The sequence below is a fragment of the Diorhabda carinulata genome, chromosome 6, assembly GCF_026250575.1.
Source record: "Diorhabda carinulata isolate Delta chromosome 6, icDioCari1.1, whole genome shotgun sequence".
In the NCBI taxonomy this organism is placed as follows: Eukaryota; Metazoa; Arthropoda; class Insecta; order Coleoptera; family Chrysomelidae; genus Diorhabda; species Diorhabda carinulata.
In genome coordinates, this window is record NC_079465.1 from 9,856,624 (window position 1) to 9,881,900 (window position 25,277).

At 29.8% G+C, this 25,277-nt stretch overlaps 3 protein-coding genes across 6 annotated transcripts; 1 reads left to right on the forward strand and 2 right to left on the reverse strand.

Moving 5' to 3' along the window:
- Positions 1 to 1,824: 1,824 nt before the first annotated feature.
- On the reverse strand, positions 1,825 to 11,619 carry LOC130895507 (cyclin-dependent kinase 1). Of its 4 annotated transcripts, none has more exons than XR_009059472.1 (7): positions 11,480 to 11,619; positions 11,223 to 11,375; positions 11,047 to 11,163; positions 10,178 to 10,382; positions 7,443 to 7,666; positions 4,228 to 6,179; positions 1,825 to 4,163 (listed from the first exon to the last, which is right to left on the reverse strand). XR_009059472.1 is itself a non-coding variant. In XM_057802840.1 (6 exons), the coding sequence occupies exons 2-6, from the start codon at positions 11,351 to 11,353 to the stop codon at positions 5,927 to 5,929; spliced, it is 930 nt and encodes a 309-aa protein (XP_057658823.1). In that variant the 5' UTR covers positions 11,354 to 11,375; positions 11,480 to 11,619; the 3' UTR covers positions 1,825 to 5,926. The 4 variants fall into 4 exon arrangements, 2 of the variants coding, with proteins under 2 accessions (XP_057658823.1, XP_057658822.1); XR_009059473.1 differs by having other exon boundaries at positions 11,223 to 11,368; positions 11,480 to 11,600; XM_057802840.1 differs by having other exon boundaries at positions 1,825 to 6,179.
- Positions 11,620 to 11,735: 116 nt separating this feature from the next.
- LOC130895508 (T-complex protein 1 subunit zeta) lies at positions 11,736 to 15,941 on the forward strand. The gene is made up of 7 exons (XM_057802842.1): positions 11,736 to 11,967; positions 12,110 to 12,449; positions 12,506 to 12,653; positions 12,709 to 12,969; positions 14,638 to 14,979; positions 15,040 to 15,191; positions 15,521 to 15,941. The coding sequence occupies exons 1-7, from the start codon at positions 11,834 to 11,836 to the stop codon at positions 15,734 to 15,736; spliced, it is 1,593 nt and encodes a 530-aa protein (XP_057658825.1). The 5' UTR covers positions 11,736 to 11,833; the 3' UTR covers positions 15,737 to 15,941.
- Positions 15,942 to 17,818: 1,877 nt separating this feature from the next.
- Positions 17,819 to 24,490, reverse strand: LOC130894866 (CXXC-type zinc finger protein 1-like). The gene is made up of 7 exons (XM_057801881.1): positions 24,354 to 24,490; positions 24,155 to 24,300; positions 23,755 to 24,099; positions 21,863 to 22,107; positions 18,994 to 19,275; positions 18,679 to 18,902; positions 17,819 to 18,129 (listed from the first exon to the last, which is right to left on the reverse strand). The coding sequence occupies exons 1-7, from the start codon at positions 24,375 to 24,377 to the stop codon at positions 17,920 to 17,922; spliced, it is 1,476 nt and encodes a 491-aa protein (XP_057657864.1). The 5' UTR covers positions 24,378 to 24,490; the 3' UTR covers positions 17,819 to 17,919.
- Positions 24,491 to 25,277: the final 787 nt, after the last annotated feature.

The window sequence follows — 25,277 nt, forward strand, 5'->3', positions numbered from 1 at the left end:
TATCGACATAAGAAATCTTTTCTATTTCGTCTTAAGGAGTAACACCACTGTAGAGCTCGGATTTTGAAGATCATTTTTGGAATTTTTTTTCAAAAAAACTTTATATCAGATGCAAAATGTAATAAGATGACTATTATACATCTTTTGAAGCAATTAAATTAATTTTTACAGAGCGTTCAAAAACAAAATGGGGTCTATACAGAACTTTAACATAAAAGGAATTTTCAGAGAGACCTCGACTACCACCTACGTTTCATCATAGCTATTGTTCTGAAACATAAAAATCAAGGGCCCCAATTTGATGTATAAAGGGGGTAGAGTAATGTTATTGGTATCTACCAACTGCTCGTGTTAAATGTTGTAGTATTTTGCAAAACACATGCAAAAAGTGAGTTTAAAAAATCCGATCTCGACGATTTTCTATAAAAATCTGATGAAAACCAACTAAAGCAGTCGTAAAGGAGCTATATGAAAAATATTTTCGTCCGTTTCACAAAAAAAATGGAAGATGATGCAGAAAATTTGAAGACATCCATGCAGTACATGTCGGACGCTTTTGAAGATCAGAAAATGGAGGCAGGAGGCAATAAAGAAGACGAGATGCTGAAAACGGAAAACCAAGCTCTAAAACAACGATTGCAGGTACTAGAAGCAAATCTGAATAACTAAGAACAGAAAAAAAACAAAAAATCTGGTAATTGTTGGTATACCAAAACAAAACTGAAGACGAACCTAAAAAAATAATAAAACAAATAGTAAAATGCATGAAAATCAACGCACGAGAAGAAGACATAGTAGCAGTCTACAGAATTACTTATAAAAATACTCCACCAATACTCCTAAAGTTGGACGATCATAAACTAAACTTGATGTGATTAAACGAGTAAAAGAAACAAAAGGTATAAAATAACAAGAGTGTGGTTTGAAAGGCGCAAACAGAAATATCTACTTTAACTAAGACCTAACACAGGCAAATTGAAGGTTATTCAAACAAGTATTAGATTTTAAGAAGAGAAATAAGTTGTGGACAGTCTACTACAAAAATGGCAAGATTTTTCTCAGGAAAAATGAAGGGGATCCAGTTACGAGAGTGTGGAGAGAAGATGACTTGAAAATTTAAATAAGAAAAAGTATAACAAGTTTAAAAAAATGGAGCAAGAAAAGAAAGAAAAGTTAGCTATAGTGTATATAAACATAAGAAGCTTAAGGGTGGAAGATCTACAGCATATACTTAAAAATGGTAGTGACTGGAACATTCATATAATAGTTTTTACTGAAACCAGGTTATATCAAAATTATGTATACCTATTCAATATTAACTCGTATACAGCAATCCATAACTGTAGAGATAACCGAGGAGAAGGAACCAGTATATATCAATTTATTATAGTATTCGTTAAGATTTAATGTACGCTCCTGAGAACCAACGTCATAGTTAAGCGATTTTTTTATGTTCTTAAAAAGTCACTAAATATCATATAAAAAAATCAATAGTAAAATGTTTTTCATTTTTTTTAAGTTAGTTTCAAAAATGCCTAAAATTTAGGATTATAGACCAGACTATCCCTTTTAAGTGTGTAATTGAATTTATTTGATTTTGTTGTGTTAGGTACAAAAAGGCATTGTCGAATACTTGCCAGGCAAAATTCTATAGATTATAGAACAGTAATTTGAAGTTGATTAAAATTTTGCACATTTTCATTCATATTATTTATAAAGAAAATGAAAACTTCAATGACATAAAGTTTCATTATTTTTATGAAGTATTCAAATCATATAGTACTTGGAAAAATGAATATTAGAATAAAAATAAATAATAAAAAGTAAAATGAAAAACAAATATAGTTTAATAATCGTAAATATGACCATATACAGTAAAATATTTTGCTTAAAAACAAAATCTAGTCTAGGAAAATATAAAAATATCAAATGAAAATATTACTTCTATAAATAATAAAACTTATTTTTGTAGTTATAGGTTTCACTCCGCATTTAGAGTGTAAAGGTCAAATAACAATATATACATAGAATGATCCAAATATATAACAAATTAATCATCATTCTAATATATATTCCTCATTCTGCATATTTATTATACCATTATTGTACCAAAAAAGTTTTAAAAATGAAACCTTTTTGGTAATTAGAAAACCTATAAACATGTATATTATTTATTTTTTAGCAACACACTTGTGAGAGTAAAAGTTTGCATCTACTATATTGATAAAGGTACGACTGTTTGGTTTGAAAATAGAAGTTCAGTAAATGAAAGATATTATTTACTAGTCAATGATTATTTATGTCATTTTTCGATCTCTGAAAACTACAATTATGGAAACTTTTGAGTTGTTTTTCTGTGCTATTTCGAAAGAGCGCTAAAAAATTTATTTCTGGACTTTTTCAAAAATACAAGAGGCATTTTGTATACCCTCTCAAGTTTGTTGCAGTATATATGTATCTTAATGTAAATTATTTAAATGTATAAATAAAATAGTGTAAAGAATAAGGGAAATGATTTTTATGGCGAATTACAACTGACTATTGAAATTTGTAAATAAGAGTGAATAAAATAGGATTAAATTTTAATTTGTTATAAATTTCGATTAAATGAACGCTAGAAAATATGCTGAGACTATTATATTTATTGGGATGAAGTGAATATATCCAGCAACATTCCATAATAATCTCTAATATTGAAGGGAGAGTTTTGATGAATGTGTTGTCAAAATTTTAATAAAAGTAGATATATAATTAGTGTAGAAAATTGGAGCTGATATTTTATGTCTCTTCTATTTTGGTGATAGGAATATTATACAAATAATTGTATGTAAAATAATATATAATAATAGCTCAAGCAAAACTGCTTTTAAATAAGATTGTTTAGGTGATATATCGAAGGCAACAATAAAAAAGGTTCGTAAATACAAGGGTTTGTTACCTTTCGATTAAAATACAAATTAAATATGAGATTCTTCCTTTTATGAATACCCAGTGAAGTTTATTAGTAGTAAAATTCGCAATTTTAGTTTTCCAAGTCACATTTGTAAAGTGGAATATAAAATGTTTCATAAAAAACTTTTTTCATCGTATTTATTTCATTATTATAAATGATATTGAGTTTTTTCACTGAATTTGATACATCCATTGATTTACCTCAAGCTTTGGTAAAAAATCGTATATTATAAAAAAGTGTAAATTGCAAAACAGTTTAAAATGGTTGCTTCAATATGAAGTGATTTAAATTGTTTCAAAAAAAAAACAGTAGCATCATAACACTATCACACCATATAATAGTTCGTTGTAATTGAAACTAGATATTATATATAATACTTTATATACGGAATTATAGTAATTCTAAAAACATGAAATCTTTCCAAGTGGCAAGCAAAAACAAAAATGATGTTGGTTGAATATACTTGAATATACTTATATTCATGCTGAACACATTGTTTACATTACCACTATACCAACACTTAAGATAATTTGGTTATCGAAACGCGGGACAGTGTAATTTTGAGTGTTGGTGTAGTGGTAGTGTAAACAGTATGTTCAGTAGTATGGTTAGTTTTATTTTACAACGTACTTTATAAAAATATAAAAGCAATTAATATAAATAATAGATAATATGTATATGACAGTTAGTTTCTACTTAACAAAATTTGGCACAACCATTTAATACTAAATAATGGCACAATTATAACATTAAAATGATGCTACTATGTTTGTTAGAGTTTAGTAGATGTTAGGCAACTGATTTTTAAAAGTGGCAGAGTTTCTCCAAATAATATTTTGTGTCTTCGAAATGTGTGAATATATAAGGTAACATGGAGAAATGTTTTGTCACGAAAAATTCTATATTCTTCTTACATGTCAACGTTTACGTCGTAAATCTAATATTTAAACTAAGTACAATATTCCCAAAAATTTCATGTAGTTTATATTGAATTTTTGTGACAATACATATTATGTACGTACAATATTAAGTTGTGCATAGAGATAATGTAGTAGTCAAGAGGACACATTTTAAAACTTCAACTTGGGAATCACACATAAGTAACATTGATAAGATTGTTATGCATATGATACACAATTCAAAAGTAATAGTCTTCAAACCGTGATGTTCGAAGCAATTTGTTAGTTTTGCATATATAACTTGTTAAAAACTACAATCAAGGAAGCAGTAACCAAGTAGATATTAGGGTTCTAAAACTTCAGCTTGGAAATCACTCACAATTATCAATGAGAAGATTGTTCTGTCTATGATCTAAAAACCAAAAGTAGTAGTTTTCAAAGTGATTTTCGAAGCAACTTGCTAATTTGCATATATAACTTGTTAATAACAACAAACAAGAAACCTGTAACCAAGTGGATTATGTGGTTCTAAAACTTCAGCTTGGGAACCACACACAATTATTAGTGAGAAGATTGTTCTGTCTATGATCTACAAACCAAAAGTAATAATCTTTAAACAGTGATTTTCGAAGCAATTTGTTAATTTTGCATATATAACTTGTTAATAGTAACAATCAAGGAACTAGTAACCAAGTGGATAATATGGTTCTAAAACATCAGCTTCAGTGATAAGACTGTTCTGACGATGATGTATTAATCAAAAGTAATAACGTTTAAACTGCGACTTACAAAGCCATTTGTAAGTTTAGCTTAAAGAATTTATAGACCAAAAGTTGAACATTTTCAGATAAAAAAATTTTAAATTGATAGGTTAAATTATTTTAAAAACAAACACCAATATGATAATGCATCTTTTCTACAATAATTTGTTTTGAACAGTTGAAATATTAGAAAAGGAATTTTAAAATAGACTCAAAGTACCTTTGTAGTTCTAAATTTAGAAAATTGAATTTTTCATAATATTACTAGTTAATTTTATTTGTTTTATTACTTTTCTACTAAAGAATTTTGGATGCAATCTAAGATGTATTGTAAAAATTGTAGTAACTAGTAAAAAATTGAGAATGTTTCGTATTTTTCAAATAGTTATTGTGCTATCCACTTTTCATTTAAATATTTTGATTGGCAACACAAATTTGTTCCAAATAATTGTCTAGAACATAAGTTGAAAGCGAAAAAAAATTTCTAATATACTAAATTTCACATTCATAAGCATTTAAATGTGTAAACATGCATATCTGCTTATTTATTATAGAAATCAAACTAATATAAAACAATTCGGTTTTTGCTAAGATTGGTGATAATTAAACATGAATTAAATATTTTTATAAAGTTACCAAAAAATTACATAGAAATAAAAAATATAATAAATAAAGTGATTGACCCAAAGTAGTTGATTGATACTAGCCTCCATTTTATTGAACAAATGGTATTCAAAGACATATATTTGTATTTATAATAAAACAATTTTGATGTCAAGGATATTAATCAAATTTAAAAATAAATGAAAAAATATCTAAAGATGAAATAAATCCCTATGTTTAAACAGTTGTTCTAAAACTTTTATTACATCATGCGCCATGAAATCAACTGGGTAAAATTCGTTCTAAATAATCATATGAAGTCATTTGTCCACTAATAGAAAAGTAATCAAACCAGTTAGCTAATTCATATCAAATCTTTCAAATACTTTCAATGTTCATGGAATAATATAAAATTAATTTGTTCATGGTTAATAGCTTGAACTAAGAGATCTGATCTTATTTAATCCAAAAGTACAATAAAAATAATTTACCGAAAATCTTAAGCTTATTGATTAAAAAATATATTCCTATTAAGAGGACATCTTTTGTTTGTATTTGAGAATATTCTAGAGATTTACATTTTTGTAACATTACTCCTGATTAAATGTATAAACTAGTAAGTTCTAAGAATTCTCTCGACAAACTTTTTAGCAAACAAAATGGAAGCCAGCATCTCCTATAATAAACTAATATCATGAAAAAGTAAATTTTCAACAATCAGTAAATGTTGGTTTCACTGATAGGTCAACATCTTGTAAATACGAATGTGTAGCAATTCTCTTAGCTGATATCCTTTTTGATGGATCATAAACCAACATCTGTTCCAATAAATCTATTCCATCATCATCTAAATTTTTAACTTGACTAGCGAGGTTAAAGTGGGTCCAATTTGGGAATGTAGCTTTGTAATTGGGAAAAGATGATACATCAGGCCAGAGTTCATCAGTTGGCGTTCTTAAAATTCTAAAATATATCAAATGGTTATCAAACACAAGACTGTCAATATATTTAAGTAACTGAAAAGTTTTCATAGTTATATATTGGATTGGCGACAGAGTAATTTCGGTTTTTTTAGTTTAAATAAAACTCTTTTTAACAAACAATGACTTTTTGCCATCATTCTTTCAGCTTCATGATTCCGCGCTCATAAAATGTCTGGCCCTTATCAGCAAAAAACAGAACCAGGTGTGATTGAAGGTCATCGTCATTTGTGAAAGTTTGATCATTCAAAGAATTCTGCAAACTTCAAAATAAAAAGTTGTCATATTGTGTCAGATCAGGGCTGTATGGGAGATGTATCACTTCCTAGCCAAGCTCTAATAGTTTCCCATGAGTTACCAAAGATGTGTGAGGCCTTGCATTATCATGGTGGAACACTAGACCTTTCCGATTTGATAATTCTGGTAGTTTTTCTTTGATTGCTTCATCCAGTTTCATTAATTTTTGACAAAAACAACAGAATTTATCGTTTGGTTCCTTGTAAACAGCACCTTTGTAATCGCACAAAACTGACAGCGTCAGCTTTTTTTGTTGTTTTTCAGATATCCATGTGGTTTGTACTGGTTCATCGTGTTTGTTCCATGATCGTTTTTGTACTATGTACAGAACCCATTTTTCATCACCAGTGATGATTGTTGTGTTGAACGAATTTCTTTCAATTTGTGAAGTACCAAAATATCAAGCTTCTTAACTAGCCCAAGAATTTTAAATGTTTTTCAAATCTCCAGTACGGAATTTTATATACCAATTTGGACATTTACGCTCTGTTAAGCAATCATCACCATAAACTTCACATATTTCTTTTTGAGCCGCAGCAGCTTTCTTTCCTTTACAGAAATAAAAAAGTAAAATAAACTTCGTTCGTTTCTGCAACCCATTTACTTGCTTCTAAAGTCAATGTGACCAGTATCACTAACATAAGTTAATTAAAAAATAAAGCGAGGCTCTCTATCAGTAAAAAGCATAAGTAATTAGTTGCCAGCCTGATAATACTGAATATCGTTAGAAATTAAACTAAAGTTATGAACTTATATTTTAAAATGTAACAAGGTATAAAATATTATGAATTGCCTACAAGAAACACAGATCAATAAAACTCAAAAAAATGACTTTTACTCTAGGCTCGAAAACTTTTCAATTTATCTTCGTATCTTACACATAAATGGCAACAACATCCAATGTTAAATTGGTATTCAGGAGACAAAAACTGCAAACATGATTACTAACCTGAAAATTCTGAATAACTGATCTATTTCTGAATCACCTTGGAACAATGGCCTTTTTGTGGCCATTTCTGCAAATATACAACCTAAAGACCATATGTCAATGGGACATGAGTATCTTGATGAGCCTAAAAGTACTTCAGGTGCTCTGTACCATAATGTTACTACTTCATGTGTATATGCTCTTACTGGAACTCCAAATGCCCGTCCAAGACCAAAATCTGCAACCTAACAAAAGGATAATATCCATTGGCACATATATTTTTGACATGAATACTAATTATAAATAAATCATATTTTAAACATTTTCTAAGTATGCTGGGTTTCATTTAAAGTATATGATTCTATATTTCATATAAACCTTTAACCAAAACCTTAATTGAAGGGTTTAGATGAAGTCCATCTTTTTTGTAGTTGCTTCAACTACTAGGGTTATTAGCACAGAATATACACATTAAATTACAATCCATTTTACAAATAAACAAATATTTACAATAATATGTATAAGCCAATGTCCTTCAAATAACCAATTATATTTCCTATTTTCAAAATTCACATATAATTGGATGGTCTCAATTTTTATAGTCATGGGTGAAAGGTCACAAAAATCGATTTTTTTATATTTTTTGCAAATATCTCGTTTTCTATGGATTTTACACTATTTGTATTTATTAGCATTATTGTGGAGAATTCAATTCTCTATAACTTTTGTATTTAACATTTTTTTATACCTTGAACTGTTTTCGAGATAGAGAGCGTAGAGCGCGCGGTCAGAGATTTATCTCAGGTCAACTGGTAGTTTTCATCAAAAACTTGTAATATTAAGGTTATGATTTTTTGCTAAATGTAAAAGTATCATTTTTTAATAACTTATAGATCAATTTTTTTTTTTTTTGGTTACTTATCTATTTTTAAACAAGTGTCAATTTACTGGCCATGTAAGAAATTGTTGAGAAAAATACTTAAACAGTATTTTAATTTTAATCTAATTTATACTAATGGCTTTTCATATAAATAAAGAAGAACAGAAATGAGTTTTTAATTAATGTTTTTATTAAACGTGTCATTTATTATTGTCAAAATTAATAAAAATTTTGAGAACAAGTGCTAATTTTAATTCTCTTCTTCATCATCCTCGTCATCGTCCCTCCACAGCAGAGCTTTTATTTCCTTTTTGTTACTGTCTTCAACAATATTTGTCTCCATGTCATTCACGATTTCTGGGTGAAAGGTTCTATCATCATTAATATCAGTCTGATATGGTACAACATTGAGTCAAGCTTGTCCATTACACTAGTCGCAAGCTAAAGAGCACTGTAACCCCATATTCCTGCATCCACATCTTGAACCACAGCCAATTTTGCAGTTGCAGAATATTTTATTGGGTTATTCATCTGGTACAGGTGGTAAACTAGTCATGATAGGTTCCAGGAATTCGTTACGGATTGTCCAAACTCATTCCTAGGGTATGACTTGACGTATAGTGCATAACAGAGATTATCGATATTATCCACAGATTTTGGAGCATTATAAACTGCTAATAAGGTTTGCATGCCACTCTCAAATAATCTCTAAACTGGACAGCTTTCTTCTTCAAATGCTGCAGAAGTTTATGGATTTTAAAATAAGATATACTCAATTCTTTTCTACTTCAAATGCTATTAGTGTAAATGAGAACATAATTAAAATGTAATTAAAATATTTCTTACAGTAATTTTTCAAAACTGTAGAGAATTAAATTTCCTACAATATTTATAAATACAAATAGAATAAAACCTATAGAAAACGAAATGTTTGCAAAAAATGTAAAAAAAATATCGATTTTTGTGACCCTCAGCGCCTGTCTTTAATACTTTCGACCATCCAATTGTATGTGAATTTTGAGAATAGTTTTAGGATTTCCAAAATAAAAGTTATTACGTAGTAATATACTGGGTATACGGATTTCAATATTGATGTTTTAGTGGAAGTGTAAATTATGGCACCATAGTCTAGTTTAGATCTTACTAAAGATTGATATATATGTAACAATGTATTTTCATAAGCTTCCCAATTTTTACTGGCTACAGTTTTCATATTTATGGCATGCTTTTTAAAATCATCTATATAAATATTATTTGTGTTTGATCGTTTAGCTTCAGTTCAGGTATAGGGACATTATGTTTTTTTGTGAACAAAATACAATTATTTTTTGTTGGAGATTATTGTAATCCAATCAGTTTAGACCATAATTCCAGTTTATTGTAACTAGTTTTAGTCAAGTTTTTTCTTTTTGTCAAATATTATCAGCATCTAATCTGCCATCTAGTATGTCATTAATAGGTAATACTTGTTATTGATCCTTGCAATACACTGTTCTCTTGAATTTTTTTTCTGAGGCAACAATGCTGATTGTACACGAGATTGGAGAAAATTGGAAATGAATTGTGGCATATTACATCTAATATTCCAGTTATTCAATTTTGATATGATATTAAAACACTATACAGTATCATAAGCCTTTTGTAATGTCAAAAAAGATTGTAACACAAAATTGCTTATTCTCAAATGTTTCATGTCTTTTTGATTTCAAGTTGAAGGCCAACTTTTATGTCAAAATATGCTATTTTATAGAATGTGATAAGTAGAAACAAAATGGGAGGTGTTCCACATGATAATAGGAAAAAACCACGTCTTTTATTTTTGAATGTTTTTGTTTCTTTACTAGTTAATATTAAAATCAAAGTAATGTGTGCTTACCTTTATCAGTCCATCTACAGTAATAAGTAAATTCTGTGGTTTCAAATCTCTGTGAAGTACACGCCTTTGGTGGCAGAATAATATTGCTGAATTCATCTGATAAAAATAACTTTTAACAAGCTTGGGATCCATGTACTTACCAGGTTCAATTTTGTCTAAATATTTTTTCAAATCCATAGTTAAAAATTCAAATATTAGGTATAATCTGAAAATAAAAATTTCATAAGCTATCCATTTTACCTTTTCACCTAAAACAATATATATGTACCATATGGGACATTTCAGTTGTAAAATATTGTTACTAAAGTTCTAACACCGTAAATTCAAAAAATCGCAATTCATAAATAAGCACAGTTTTTGCTACAGAGACACTTATGCAGTTTTTTTTAAATGTCTCATGTGTTGAATGTTCAGTTCTGTTTATTGTCAATTTGATCAGAACATTTTGAAATTTGTAAAAATAAGAGTTGATAACATAATTTATAGTTTCTATAGTGAAAACATGAAATTAAGTGGGTAGATCCTCCTTCCATATCTAAATTTAGAAGCTACTGGCTAGAGTTTGGAAAATTTTATAGGAGTCAATTTAATTGGAGATTATATTCACAAAATTAACTTGTGGATGCAGAAGACATTTCCAGCATTGTTAATAAATCTTTGATTGAACTTGAGTATTATTACGGTATACTACATAAAACTACTGGATAAATAATCTCATAATGTGATGTAATTTGATATTGTATTTGAGTACAGTACTTTTTTAATAGATGTATTACCAGTTGACTTATTCAGGGATATACCGATACTGGTTAATAAAGTGTTCTTGCACGAAATATATAATTATTATTACAAGATATAAATAATATTACCTTTGTTCTTCCATCATAACATCTGCCAGTGAAACTATATTGGGATGTCTTAATTCTTTAAGCAGAGAAATTTCTCTAATAGCAGTCGATGGTACTCCTTCATCTTCTGACTCCAATCTAAGGAAAAGTATACTTACAGTTTACAATACATACACGTTAACACGGCGGCGTGTTACCTGATTTTTTTCATTGCAACCAATTCTCCAGTTTTTTTATTCTTTCCTTTATATACGACTCCATAAGTTCCCTCTCCAATTTTTTCAATTTTTAAAAAGTCAGACACGTTTATGTTATTTTTAGTTGTCATTTTACTTCACAATATCTGAAAACTTTAGATAAGTTTTAAGCTACTATAACCTAACATAATCAAAATTATGAAACAACCGTTTTTTATGCTTTCATTATTGAATTATTGCATGTAATATGTACTCACATAAATAAAATCACAGTAGTAAAATAATCTGTTAAGTTTTACTTAACGAACTTTTGTAAAAGTCAACATGAAACGTAACGGAAAACCGCCAAAGTTGTTAAATAGAAGGTGGCGCTTATCTAAATTTTCTTCTACTTTATAGAAAATATTGCCTGCTTGACCAAACTATCAGTCATTTGTACCGCCAATAGAAATTATTTTCATACAAACAATCGTTTACTCTGCAAACTTACTATAAGGACAGAACAATATGATTATCCTTAAAAAATGACAGATGACATCTGATCTGCCATTTCTTTGATTGAGAATTGTTAAGCACGAGTTTCTATATTCTAAATTTCTTATTCATAAAAAATGGCTATAAGTTTATTAAACCCAAAAGCAGAAGTAGCGAGAGCTGCTCAAGCATTAGCAATTAATATTTCAGCAGCAAAGGGTATTCAAGATGTAATGAAAACCAATCTAGGACCAAAAGGAACACTAAAAATGTGAGTAACACATGATTTTTAAGCAACTAATTATATTGAAATAACTGTAAACTCTTAGAAAATATTGCTTAATATGTTTATGCTTTACTGTAAAAGATGTTTTCTTAACATTTTCATGACATAAATTAAATTATTACTATAGGTTAGTGTCTGGCGCCGGCGATATTAAAATAACCAAAGATGGAAACGTTCTTCTACATGAAATGCAAATTCAACACCCCACTGCTTCACTTATTGCTCGCGCTTCAACAGCTCAAGATGATATGACTGGAGATGGTACCACTTCAACTGTTCTTGTTATAGGTGAGCTTTTAAAACAAGCAGATATCTACATAGCTGAAGGATTACATCCACGTTTACTTACTGAAGGCTTCGATAAGGCTAGAGCAAAAGCATTGGAAGTGCTTGACAAAATTAAAATTCCCATTGATATCAATAAAGAAACACTAACTGATGTTTGCAGAACAAGTCTTAGAACGAAGGTGAGTTATTAATAAAATGTAGAAATTCTAAGACCAATATATTCATTATTATTTAGTTGCATCACAATCTTGCTGATGTTCTGACTGATGTTTGTGTAAATGCTATTCTATCAATAAAACAAAATGATAAGCCAGTAGATCTCCATATGGTAGAATTAATGGAGATGCAGCATAAGACAGAAACAGATACCCAATTAATTAAAGGTATGTTTCTTATATATCTAAAACTTTTATAATTTGATGTATATTTGTTCGTTAGGTTTAGTATTGGATCATGGAAGCCGTCATCCAGACATGCCAAAAAGTCTTAAAAATTGTTATATACTCACATGTAATGTCAGTATGGAATATGAAAAAAGTGAGGTGAACTCTGGCTTCTTTTATAAAACTGCCGAAGAAAGGGAAAAGCTAGTTTCTGCGGAACGTGAATTTATTGAACAAAGAGTTAAAAAGGTTATTGCTTTGAAAAAATCTCTTTGTGATGGAACAGACAAAACATTTGTGGTTATTAATCAAAAAGGTACATTATATATTAAATCTCTACTTTTCACATTTCAGAAAAAAATTATTTAAAATATATTATTTTATGACGGCTTTTATTTAAAAGCTCAAAGTTGGCCAACTGTTAGATGTAAATCTTAATAACTAGTATCCAGCAAGGGGATACTACTAATTTCATATTAATTATGTAAATACAGTAATCAAATCCCTTTCTATGAGACAGAATTGCTAAAGAATTAATATAATTGTTCTAATTGATTCTTCAGAATCACAGGTTTTAACAATGCCTTCAAGATAAGTTTTTTGCTATTATAACTGTATACGGAGCTAGAAACAAAATGGAAACAAGATTTTGGTCACTGTTCTATTTCTGTTTTGCTGTTGGCTCGGCAGGCAATTATTATGACAAAATACATTAGCAACCAATGCTATTGGAACCTTGGAAATATTTGGAATCATATCTCAAGCTGGCAAAATTGAATTCCAAGATTGCAAATGATGTAGCTGATTTCTTGTTTTTATTTTATTGATGCTTTGTGAATGATTCCAATAGCAAAGACTTTAAGAGTTTGTTACTGGAAATTGATTTGAGGGGTTTGGTAAAATTCTTTTTGTAGATTAATGATTTGAGTTACAAGTTTTTATATCCACAAAAAACTTGTGTACTTTGAGGTTATCATTTTCTTTGATGTTCCTTGAGTGCTCAAGCAAACAATGTTGGATTTTAGATCAAATTGAATTTAGTATTTGAGTTGTTAATATTACTCCTTAGCTTTATGAAGATTTAAGAACTTTGTTTCTTCATTTGATTATCTGCAGCTCTGTTTATCATTAATCATTTTATTTATGTAAGTAGTATCTACAAATACCTATTAGCAGTTTCAATTCAGTTATGTTTGATTTACCACTATTTACAACTTTTTAAACGCAACTTATGCATTTTAGGTGTCACAAGTCTTTGTTTGTTTTGAGGCAATAAATGCTTTATTTCCTATCAATTTTTTCTATTTTATGTAGCCATCAGTTAAACTTCTGATACCTCTAAATCATAAATCAAGATTGGTTGCTAGTAGGGTAAGAGTTTCTTGTTCATAGCCAAATTCCAATAGAATTTACTCTATAGAGAATAGTTTCTTGGCAATGGTGTCAGCAGTGGGTTACCACAATTTTCCAGCATGCAAAGACAATGATCCTTTACTGTTTATTAGAAATAACAAAGCATGAAAGAACATATCGTTCAATTGGTATCTTCCCAGACGAAGGAGTGCTAAATACACTTTATTCTGTGAAGATTCACTCCAAGCTAGTAAGATATTCTACTTTTACTATTCTGATGTATTCTTTATGACATCAAATATTTATTGACACTGCTACTGCTTATTATATCCAACAGATTTCTAGATAATTCGGATTCTTGAGATCTCTAGAATGCTATAAACAAACAAAAAAGCCTTCTTAGAAATTGTGCTCATAAAAACAGTTACAACTTAATATAAAATGAAAGATATAGACGCGTTTGCCAAACTTTAGCATCGATTATCATAATAGAACAGGACCAGCTTCACGTGCTTCTAAATTACTATGATTTTAGCGACGTTGGGAAAAGTATTTTCATTTCTAGAATTTACTTGGTGGTTTATATTTGTGTTTTATTTTCGTTAAGTTTCATGAGAATATAATTTTTTAGGTATTGATCCAATGAGTTTGGATATGCTTGCTAAAGAGGGTATAATGGCTCTACGAAGAGCCAAAAGACGTAATATGGAACGTTTGGCTTTAGCTTGTGGTGGAGTTGCTATGAACAGCTTTGATGATTTACAAGAATCTCAACTTGGGCGAGCAGGACATGTTTATGAACATGTTCTGGGAGAGAATAAATACACTTTTATTGAAGAATGTAAAGTTCCTCAATCTGTTACTATTTTGATAAAAGGTCCCAATAAACACACTTTAACACAAATTAAAGATGCTGTTAGAGATGGTTTGCGTGCTATAAATAATGCTGTTGAAGATAAAGCTTTAATTCCAGGTAAGTCATTGAAATTGGCTAATAAAATGCTGAAAAATAATTACTGTTATGTGTTTCCAGGTGCTGGTTCATTTGAAATAACAGCAAACAAAGAACTTTTAGCATATAAAGACACTATTAAGGGTAAATCACGTTTAGGAGTTGCAGCTTATGCAGAAGCTTTGTTAGTTATTCCTAAAACTTTGGCTATTAATTCTGGATTTGATGCACAGGTAAAATACATAAGTTGCATAGAGAGAGAGAGTGAGAGACAATATTTCTTTGTTGAAATAAACATTTGTAACCAGAAACTTACAAATAAAGTGAGATTACATTGTTAAAATTTAGAAATATATAAATAACCACCATAAAAATATGTTGAGTCATGCTTTGTTAATGTTTCATGCTAGTAAATACTCTAAGTGTGCAATAATTTAAAAGAGTCAATTTAACTCAATGTAGGTCTTGTGTTACAAGAAGAACCAGTGCAAAGCTCATTTTTTCAAACAATCAATATTTTGACACAACTCAATATTATTTTTTTAATATTTACAATTTTTAGGATACTATTGTAAAACTTCAAGAAGAAGCGCGCCTAAATCCAGAACCAATTGGTCTTGACTTAACTTCTGGTGAACCAATTAATCCTAAAGATGCAGGCATCTATGATAATTATGTTGTCAAAAAACAAATAATAAACTCCTGCTCCATAATTGCAAGCAACCTACTGCTTGTTGATGAGATTATGAGAGCTGGAATGAGTAGTTTGAAAGGATAAATCTGGAAGTATTAACAATTTTATTGCATTTTTCAAATTCGGCTTTTATTTGACTAGCAACTATCCATTATGTACCGAATTATAAACAATTCAGAGTTTGTTTACAATTTATTTACAGTACATAGGTAATGCTGAATTTCACGTTTAGCCACTAAAACTTAACATTTATGTTTATAATTTTTGCATTATTAAAATTTGAAATAAATACATTTTTTTATTAACCATAAATTTTAAAAATCTCTTGTAAACCCCCCAATCACCAATTTGTACCATTCTTGCAGACAGCATGCTTCAAACTGTCTCCTAAAATTCCTGTCATCTCCAGACTGTTCTATATCTATGGGTATTACTTGGTCAAATCTTACCAAAATACTGGTGATTGCCACTTATACTGAAGCATATCTTGCATCACATTACGACTGTTGTTTGATGCACTGTAGCACTGTTACACATGATATTTCCATAGCTATTCAAAATTTATTTATTAGACAAAATTTAAAACAGAATTGTATATTCATCTAATATAAACTATTAGAGTGTAAAAAGCAATTTTAACGAAAAGAATTTTGGCAATCCCTTTTAGCAGGCTTTCTTAATGATCAATTTCTACTAATTACTCAATTGTATGAGGAATTATCTGGAACAAATTTTCGATATGTTAATACAGTGAGGTAAAAGCACCAGAGCCAGATAGTGCACCTATAGCAGACACTTCCTAGTTTGATGGGAGACACAATAGATCCTTTGGATTATGCATATTCGTATATACCATTTTCAGATATTTGATGAGTTGTCGTAATTTTATTAACAAGTAATAGCGAAGATTCAATTTCAACTCATACTGGTGTTTTGTTTAAAGTCACCCAGCTATATAAATCCAGGTCCTGAAAACTTATGATTGTCCATTTCTATAATTAACTGAATGCAGTCTGATAAAATGAAACAGCGTCGGCCCGGAACTGTATAATCTACTTTTCAGTTACTTTTTCCGAAGACACTTACTGTCTCTTTTTCTATTTGTGTGGAATCCTATTGCTTGATTATGTACGAAGTGCAACCAAGCTTCATAAAAAGGATTATCAAAAAATTTAGAAAGAAATTCAAGGCGTTTTTCTTGCGCAAACGATAGCCACATTGTTTGGGAGACTTTCAAAAATAATTTACTATTTTATTTATGAAAAAAAGTTAATTGAATAAGTTACCTAACAACAAAAGCAAATAAAAATCACAAATTGAATATTAATTTAAACTGACAAAAACCTGACGGCTAAGAAAATCTCTTCATACTGTCCAATTACCATGATTCTGCGTTTCCTCTTCCACCTAACGCTCAGATCGTGGCTCTAGGTGGAAGGGGATTCCCAGAAGCGAGAGTTCACTGTATGCTTCAAATGCGTGCCGCGTATTTTGATATGCACAACTTTTTTGTATCAAATATTGCTTCTAGAAAAATCTGGGACGCAAGGTGGAAATCCGAGACTGTTTCGGCTAATCCGCAGCGTATGGTTACCTTACTTTAATGACAACGAAACGGGGCTTTTTCTAAATGTCTAATTAAACGCTTATTTTCAATAATGAGGAGTTTCCTGATAGTACGTAAAAGAGCAATTTTTAACGTTTTACATGCAATTAGGATGGCATAAAAGAATAGAAGTATATTAGAAACTACAATTTCAAACTGTAGTTTTTGATGTTTCAAAAAGCTCTTTAGCTTAGAAGCTGCCGAATGTAAAAGTTAAATTTGAAGATTATGTGACATGTGATGAAGAAATTTACGTAGAAAGATGATGTCGAGGATTGGTATTCGGTTAATTATCTGCAATTGAAAAAATGATTGATAAAGCATCTGTAAATTTTTTTGTAGTAAAAGAAGATACCATTTTTTTAAATGTGTAATTGATTCCTTTAAAACGAACGTTCTTTAATCAATACCTCGAAAAATATGATCACTCAAAAATCGGGCCGTTTTAGTCATTAAATCTTCATATTTAGAACTTCTAAGTTGAAGACTCACTAAGTCAAAGTTTCCATTGACATTCAAGATATCGAGATGTTACTGTACCACTGTAATAAAACTAAGAATTATGACTTTCTACAATTTATTGTTTTCACTCAATATATTTGTTCTGTTCATTTTGCCACCTCATGGATTTGTTAATGATAGAACAAATTGTATTATAAAATTAACAGTATCTAGATTTAACGCGGTTATCTCTTTGATTATTTTGCTGATCTTGCGCTGCAGTTATTTGTTCCATTAATTCATGATTGTACGTACTATGTAACATCAATGCTAAAACTCCAGCCCGACTCACCATGCTGGTTCTTATCTGACGTTCCTTTTCTAACAATTCCTCCAACTTGAGCCAATGACGAACTCTTTCCAAATCAATCTAAAATCATAACAGAATTTTGAATTTCTATTAATATGTGATAAAGATTTATAGCCAATAAACATCCAAAACTATAATACGTAAATGTAAATTATTGGCACAAAAAAGGGTTTTTTAGAAGAAGCCCCTTATAATTTTTTAAGTAGGGATGACACCAACATTAACATATCTTCATGTTTGACACTTATCAGAAGCCCCCCTAATAAATTTTACTATTTGTACAATAAATAATGTATACATATAAAAAGAAGACTGAAGTATTAACATGTCTAAAAGTTTTAAATTTATTTGTTGAAGTTATCTTCCTTATTCTTGCTTTTTTTTATACAATAAATGATAATTGTAAATTAACAGTCGGTTTCATAATACATTTAAGCATACATTTATGACACAATGGCTACATATTGTGCTACGTTATGTTGAAGCTCATGCGAAGACGAAAAATATATCGACATAGATAAAAACGTAAAACTGTATCTGATGCTAAGCTGCGTAAAATGTTTTAATTCCATAAAGTATCATTTAGAATGATGTGTAAATAGCTCTCACCTCAGCTCTGCGAAGTTTTTCCCAGACGAAATGTTTAATGCAAGACTTCTTGGGAGCCCTACAAAACTCTCCTGTAGGCGAAAAAACATTTTTTACTAATGGACAGCCACATACTTCATGATCTCCTATCTTTGGATCTTTGCAATGTTCTGGACATAATACCCTCAACCTTTTACAATATGTTTTGTTATTATGATTATAGTAATCACAGAACATATTATTCCCTAAAAAAAGTATTTAATAATAACTAAATAAATCAGTCATGCATATAAATATCCTATTTATAGTAGGGCATGTTTTAAAAACTAAATTTACCTTCAATCCTTGTTTTAAATACAGATCCGAAAGAAGCTTGAGATTCATATTTATTAAAACATTTTTCCATGTGTTTAATAGCAGTACGTGAGTGAATTTCATGTCCACAAGTCACACAATATGTAGATATTTCAGCATCATCTTCATTGTCGTTTTCTTGGTTTGGATCAATATTTGCGTTTTTAGCCCTTTCAATTACGATATCAAGTTCTTTATGGCGCTTATCTAATTCTTGAAGAATTTGTTGTACCTCTACTTGTTGTTTACGTACTTGGTCAAGAGCTAAAATAATAATATTGTAATCCCATACCATTATTCAAGTTACACAATTTTGTAATCATATGATTTTATTTACTGAACAGAGAAGAAGTTGAAGAAGTGAAAAACAATAAAAGTCCAGGAGATAATGGAGTAACAAAAGAACAAATAAAACATGGCAGTGAACAGCTTAAAGAAGAAATTTTCAATTTAAATTGTTAGGTTTGGAAAACTGAGAAAATGCCATAAGCATGGTGAAAAGCCAATATATTACCCATTTACAAGAAGGGAGACAAAACATTGTGTGAAAATATAGGAGGAATATCCTTGCTAGACGTCACAATCAAAATACTGGCATCAATTTTGGAAATAAGATTGGAAATCTATGCAGAAAAATTGTTGGGAAAGTACATAGGAGGGTTTAGAAAAGGCAGAGGAACATCCGACCCAAACCAGACTGATTACTGGCTGTTACAAATATAAGATACCAACACAGATCCTTTAAGTTGATTTCAAAAGAGCTTATGATAGTGTCCACACACCAAAGTTAATCCAAATATTAAATGAATTCAACTAATTAAGATTACATTAGATGACACAACCAATATAGTAAAAATTAATAACAAGAAAAGTGAACCTTTTAAAACAACAAGAATTAAGACAAGGCGACCCTTTATCAACGGTACTATTCAATCTAGCTTTGGAAGGCATAATAAGAAGAACCAGTATCAACAGAAAGGGAATGATGTTTGAAAAAGTCATCAATGCTTAGCTTATGCTACCTGCACTTCAATAATGAAAAATCAAAGTTTATGAAAATAAAGAATAAATGTGGAAACAAGACAAAAAACAATTTCAAAGTACATAAATATGATGGGACGTTAATAGAATTTGAGGAGGTAGAAAATTTCATGTATTCGGGTGTACTACTAGATAATAAATGCCAAGGAGGATAGGAAATCGAACTGAGAATTGCCAAAAATAACAGCTGTGACTTAGAAAAATATTAACATCGAAAGTGATATCCAGATATACGAAAGTTCTAATTTATTAGACAATTTTGACATCCACCCTGACATACGCCTTTTTAAACCTGGATAATGACGAATAAAACTAAACATATATTGGAAATCTGGGAAAGAAAAATACTTAGAAGAATTTTTTGAGGAAAGCAGACAGAGTTAGGATGGGAGAGAGACATCAAACCATGAAATTTACACACTTTTCAATGAGTCACCAATTAACGCGTTGATAAAGACAATAAGGTTACAATGGCTAGGTCACTTAGAATGAATAGACGAAGACAGACTCTTGAAACGACTTGCATGGAGGGGCAAGAGGAAAAGATGTAGACTAAAAAACGGTGGAGGGAAGTAGTGGAAGAAGAGAAAAACATCCAGAGATGGAGAGAAAAAGCAAGGTACCAAAAGAAGTGGAAAGAAATTCTATAAGATGTAACTGAGCTGTTCTATTTTAGAAGTTTAAATGGCGACATTGCACTAATTACACAAACAAGAAATAAAATTAAGATATACTGAAATTTAATTTTTTATAAGGATTAAATATAATAACCAACTCAATAAGAAATTAAATTAATCTAAGTTCGCCATAATAGTTCAAAAAAGCCCTAATAATTTACAATACTTGATTTGAAATCATACAATTAATTTTATAAGCTGCTTGAAATGATACCTAAATAATATTTATACCTCATCATATTGAGATACTATACATTTAAATAGAGAATAGAAAGAAAATTTTATAAATAGCACTTTTGTTTATATCTAAAGTAAATGAAAAAAATCAATGCACTTTGGTACACTTTTCATGTTTTTTAGGAGCTATAGAATTATTCACAATTTTCCAAACTGTACTTTCAAGGATGCTCATTAAAGCTCTTTCAATGAAAAGTATTTTTCATGGCTTCACTCTATTAACTTTGCGTAAACACTTTTATCTATCATTTTTGCCTCAAAGTGCAAATATTTGCGCTGTTTAGTAGATATTTTAAGACACTACCAAAAATTATAACACATACTATTTCATGGCTTGTAATAAACTGACACAGATAAAGGTGTTGGGTCCATACATATACAACCCTGTTAGGGTCAGATATAAATATAAGGGTAGAGTCTATATTCTATTGCATCTCATATATTAACTGGAGGCTAGTCACTTTCTTAGATCGTGAAAAATTCTATATCAGTTTCCATCAATTCAATCCTATAAAAATGTTAATTTGCCATAACAACTATTTTCACCTACGGTAATATTAAAAAGTTCAATATAAGAACCTCAAAATGTGTGTTTATTGTCCATATTTCATATTCTTTGTTTGCATATTTTATGTATATCTACCAATGGAAAGCTGTTGCATTTTGCATACATTATTTTGACTTGACAATGTTAAATGTATATGCATCAATATGCACTACCTTATTTATTTCAATATTTTCTATACCAAAAGATGAAATTGTATTGTAAGCTTAAAATAGAACATATCCATTATTATCAATTAGTTGACCACTTTTTATAACTGCTCTATTGACAATACTATGAAATAAAAACTGTTCAAAATTTATAAAATATACTCTATACGATATAATCATACCCTTAATATTGAGTTCTTCTGCCACAGAAGGACTTAAAGCCCATTCTTGTATACGTTGAGGGAGAACTTGTAAAATTCTAGTTTTTGCTAATGTCATTCCACATTGATCAGAACAGTATTTAGAGCCATATCTTGCACTATTAATACATTTTGGTCCATAACACTGTCGCGGATAATCAGTCTTCAAGTGTTCATTATGGGATTGTTCCCTTTCTGCACTTGAGTCTCTTCGTTTTCTTCTTGTTCTAAAAATTGTTTATAATAAGTAATATTTCTGTAATTATTTAAAAAAATTGATATCGTTGTAAAGAATCAGGTACTCGATAGGCATAAATTCTCCCATAAAGTAAAATTTTACTTAATAGAATACTAACAAAGCTATGTTATTAAATGTTATTAAATGGATGTATGAATTTTTTGCATTTAAATACAAATATTTTGGAAATGAATCATTTTCTAAGTACATAATTATGGCCTAACTTGTAGAGATTATAATTTCTCTTAAATTTGACTGTGAGTTCTTGTAGTATGGAAAAAATAATAAAAAAATTCCAGCACCCCTATACTTCGAGATATCAAAGGTTGAATGATTCTAATGTCATTTATCATGTTTTCACATATGAGGGACCAAAAAAAACATGAAAACAATAATTGAAAAATGGGATAGAATTGGTTTCACATAGATAAAGGGAAATATAGCATCATAATTATTTTTATTAAAATATTTGATAACCACTCAACACCTTTGTTGCAGAAGGAGTATTATACCTACTAGGCCATAAACTCCCAACATACAAGTTCAAAGAAACAAACAGATGCATCTTAAAACTTTAGGTATCCCTTCATTAGGGTCGAAGCTATAATAAAGTGATTTCTGTTTGGAAGTAACATTATTTAATTAAAGATTATTAATAATTGTGAATAAATTTAGAAAAATATTAAGATGCAATATATTGTAAATATGTTTATCAGTAGTAGATAAATAAGGAATATGATGACTGTAGATTAACATAGATATAAGTATCATTTATAATAATAATTAGATCAAAACTTATTTTAGCTTTCTGATAGAATTCTTGAGGTTAAAGTGCGATGGGTTTCAAGGGCATGGACGAGACACCATCAGAAGAACCGTTTCTTTTGGGCTTGCTCTAAGCAGGTCTGGCTCCAACTAAGGAGGAGTTGAAATACCTCCTATATACCTAGGTTTTGCCACTTGCAACAAAAGTGCTACATATTATTTATACAACAAGCTGTGTTTATTGATAAATCATAGTGAGCATCATTGGTAGTGAGGAGCAACTATGCAATCGGTACTAATGCTAAAATTAATCTCCCAAGGTGTGGGGGTAACAGAATGTTTTGATTATTTTTTCATGTTCCTCAAATGCGAAAGCATGAGGAACAAATAAAGTAACTCATTTTTTCGTGATGATTTATCTTAATTTAAGGTCTCTTTTCTATGAGAACCAGTTTAAAATAGTATGTAAAAATTTCAAGTTTTGACCTACTTGTTAAAAACTGAAGTATGTTGAATGTCAAACTTTTACATCAAGAAAAACATAAAAAGTTGAACCAACTCATTTATCAAGTTTTGACCTTAATATCTCGAAGCAGGGCGGTACTGGAGTTTTTTTATTATTTTTCCCATACTCCCAGGGATGGACTCTATCAGAGTCCACAGAAATTGCAATCATGCCATAAAATTAGAATTAAAGTAACACAAGGGCTATAGTTATCAATTTTTCACTGAAACAGTGGGTTTTGAATGTCTCACTTTTAGTGGATCAGCATTTATGTAAGTAATATAGTAACCTGCTATATTAACTTCAAAGCCAATATATTGTACCCATTCTTCACAATTTTCAAAATAAATTTATTTTAAACTTTACCCTCCCAAAGCATTCACACAAATTCTTTGTTTGCACCTCTCCTTATTTTTTGAAAAGCCATGTCTATTCTTCCTCGTACATACATCACATCTTCCGCAATCTTCAGTTTTGTAGCAGCCCATACATTCGCCACATTTCTTGATTTTTTTATCATTTTTACTTTCTCCTCGTTCTTTTCTTTTTCTGGATTTACGTTCTTCTTGAAGTGACAAAGAATCTTCCTGTTCTTTTTTAGTTTTCCATCTTGTGACTAAAGATGGGTCTTCTTCTTTACATCGTATACAGAAATATCGTTTTATTAGTTTTGCTTCCTTTTCAGAAATTTTAATGCAATCACCATGGTACCTAAAATAATTTTATATTCAAATACCTAATTCATAACTATTAATTCCTTGCTTACCATTCTTCACACGCATCACAAGCGATCATAAATCTCGATGAATCGGATGATCTACATATACAATAAGCTTGACCATCTTGCTTAAGAAGTGTATCAATTTTAGATTGTCTTTCTGGTAAAAGAAACTGTTTGGCAATTTCTTCTCTCTACAATATATTATTAGAATACTGAATACGACACGGTACTCACAAATACTTACAGATATATCCTTTTTACGAGACATGCTTATTTAAGCCCCAAAAGTAGAACGTGTTTGGTAATTATAATATCCAAAACATACTTTATACTTTGGTTAGTAAATCATCGTTGACATGTCTTCTTCTTTTTTTAATAGTTAGCTGCCACTTATTTCATAAATTCCAAAGAGAATTCATATTGTAATAAAAATTTCAAGTGCTCAGATTACGAATATATTCATGAAAGTTCTTAATGTGTTCGTACTTTCATGATTTTTGCATATCTTATATTTTGAACAATTATCGGCTTGTTAAAAATAAAATTCAATTTTCCAGTCATGATTAGGCTTTCCGCGTATACAAACATCCCCACTCTCAGACCCCTTGCTCCATTGTACGATACACATCACCGGTATGCTTATGGGCATCAAATATGTAATATGTAGAAAGTATTACATATATGATGCGCAGGCATGCGTCATCTCTCTCGCACAATGTGACGTCACGTTGGAATAAATATGTGAAGTATAATGTATGCTGTATACCTGTTATAAAATTTTATTTTGATTCCAAAAGTATTATTTGATGTAAAGACATGTCCATATACGTATAATTCATACGGTTATTGAATTTACATTCGCAAAGTCTTTCTTTTTGGAAACCAAAGTATTTAATACCTGTTTCTTTGGTATTTCAATTAGTGTTTTAGCATGTAGGAACGGCATTATGATCTCATAATAGAAAGTATAATATTTTAAAAGAAAATAAAAACAGTTAGGTCTAGTCTATAATAGCCTCTAAACCCAAAAATCCAGTAAATACGTACAACTCCAATCTAATCTTAATGGCCAAGAAAACATTTTGATTCTAGCGTGACGACATGCGCGGGGCGTCAAATTTGAGCCGAGGAGTTAGCATACCAACGTATGTGTATGTATATGCTCCAC

Bases quoted from the DNA above. Each gene is read 5' to 3' on its own strand.
- LOC130895508 (XM_057802842.1), top strand. From the start codon at position 11,834: ATGGCTATAAGTTTATTAAACCCAAAAGCAGAAGTAGCGAGAGCTGCT. The intron at 12,654-12,708 runs GTATGTTTCTTA...TTTGTTCGTTAG, and splicing joins AGATACCCAATTAATTAAAG to GTTTAGTATTGGATCATGGA. The intron at 12,970-14,637 runs GTACATTATATA...ATAATTTTTTAG, and splicing joins TGTGGTTATTAATCAAAAAG to GTATTGATCCAATGAGTTTG.
- LOC130895507 (XM_057802840.1), bottom strand. From the start codon at position 11,353: ATGACAACTAAAAATAACATAAACGTGTCTGACTTTTTAAAAATTGAA. The intron at 11,164-11,222 runs GTAACACGCCGC...ACTTTTCCTTAG, and splicing joins GTTGCAATGAAAAAAATCAG to ATTGGAGTCAGAAGATGAAG. The intron at 10,383-11,046 runs GTAATATTATTT...TTTTATTTTCAG, and splicing joins GTTATGATGGAAGAACAAAG to ATTATACCTAATATTTGAAT.
- LOC130894866 (XM_057801881.1), bottom strand. From the start codon at position 24,377: ATGTCTCGTAAAAAGGATATATCT. The intron at 24,301-24,353 runs GTAAGTATTTGT...AATATATTGTAG, and splicing joins CTCGTAAAAAGGATATATCT to AGAGAAGAAATTGCCAAACA. The intron at 18,903-18,993 runs GTAAATTTAGTT...TACTTTTTTTAG, and splicing joins ATTTAAAACAAGGATTGAAG to GGAATAATATGTTCTGTGAT.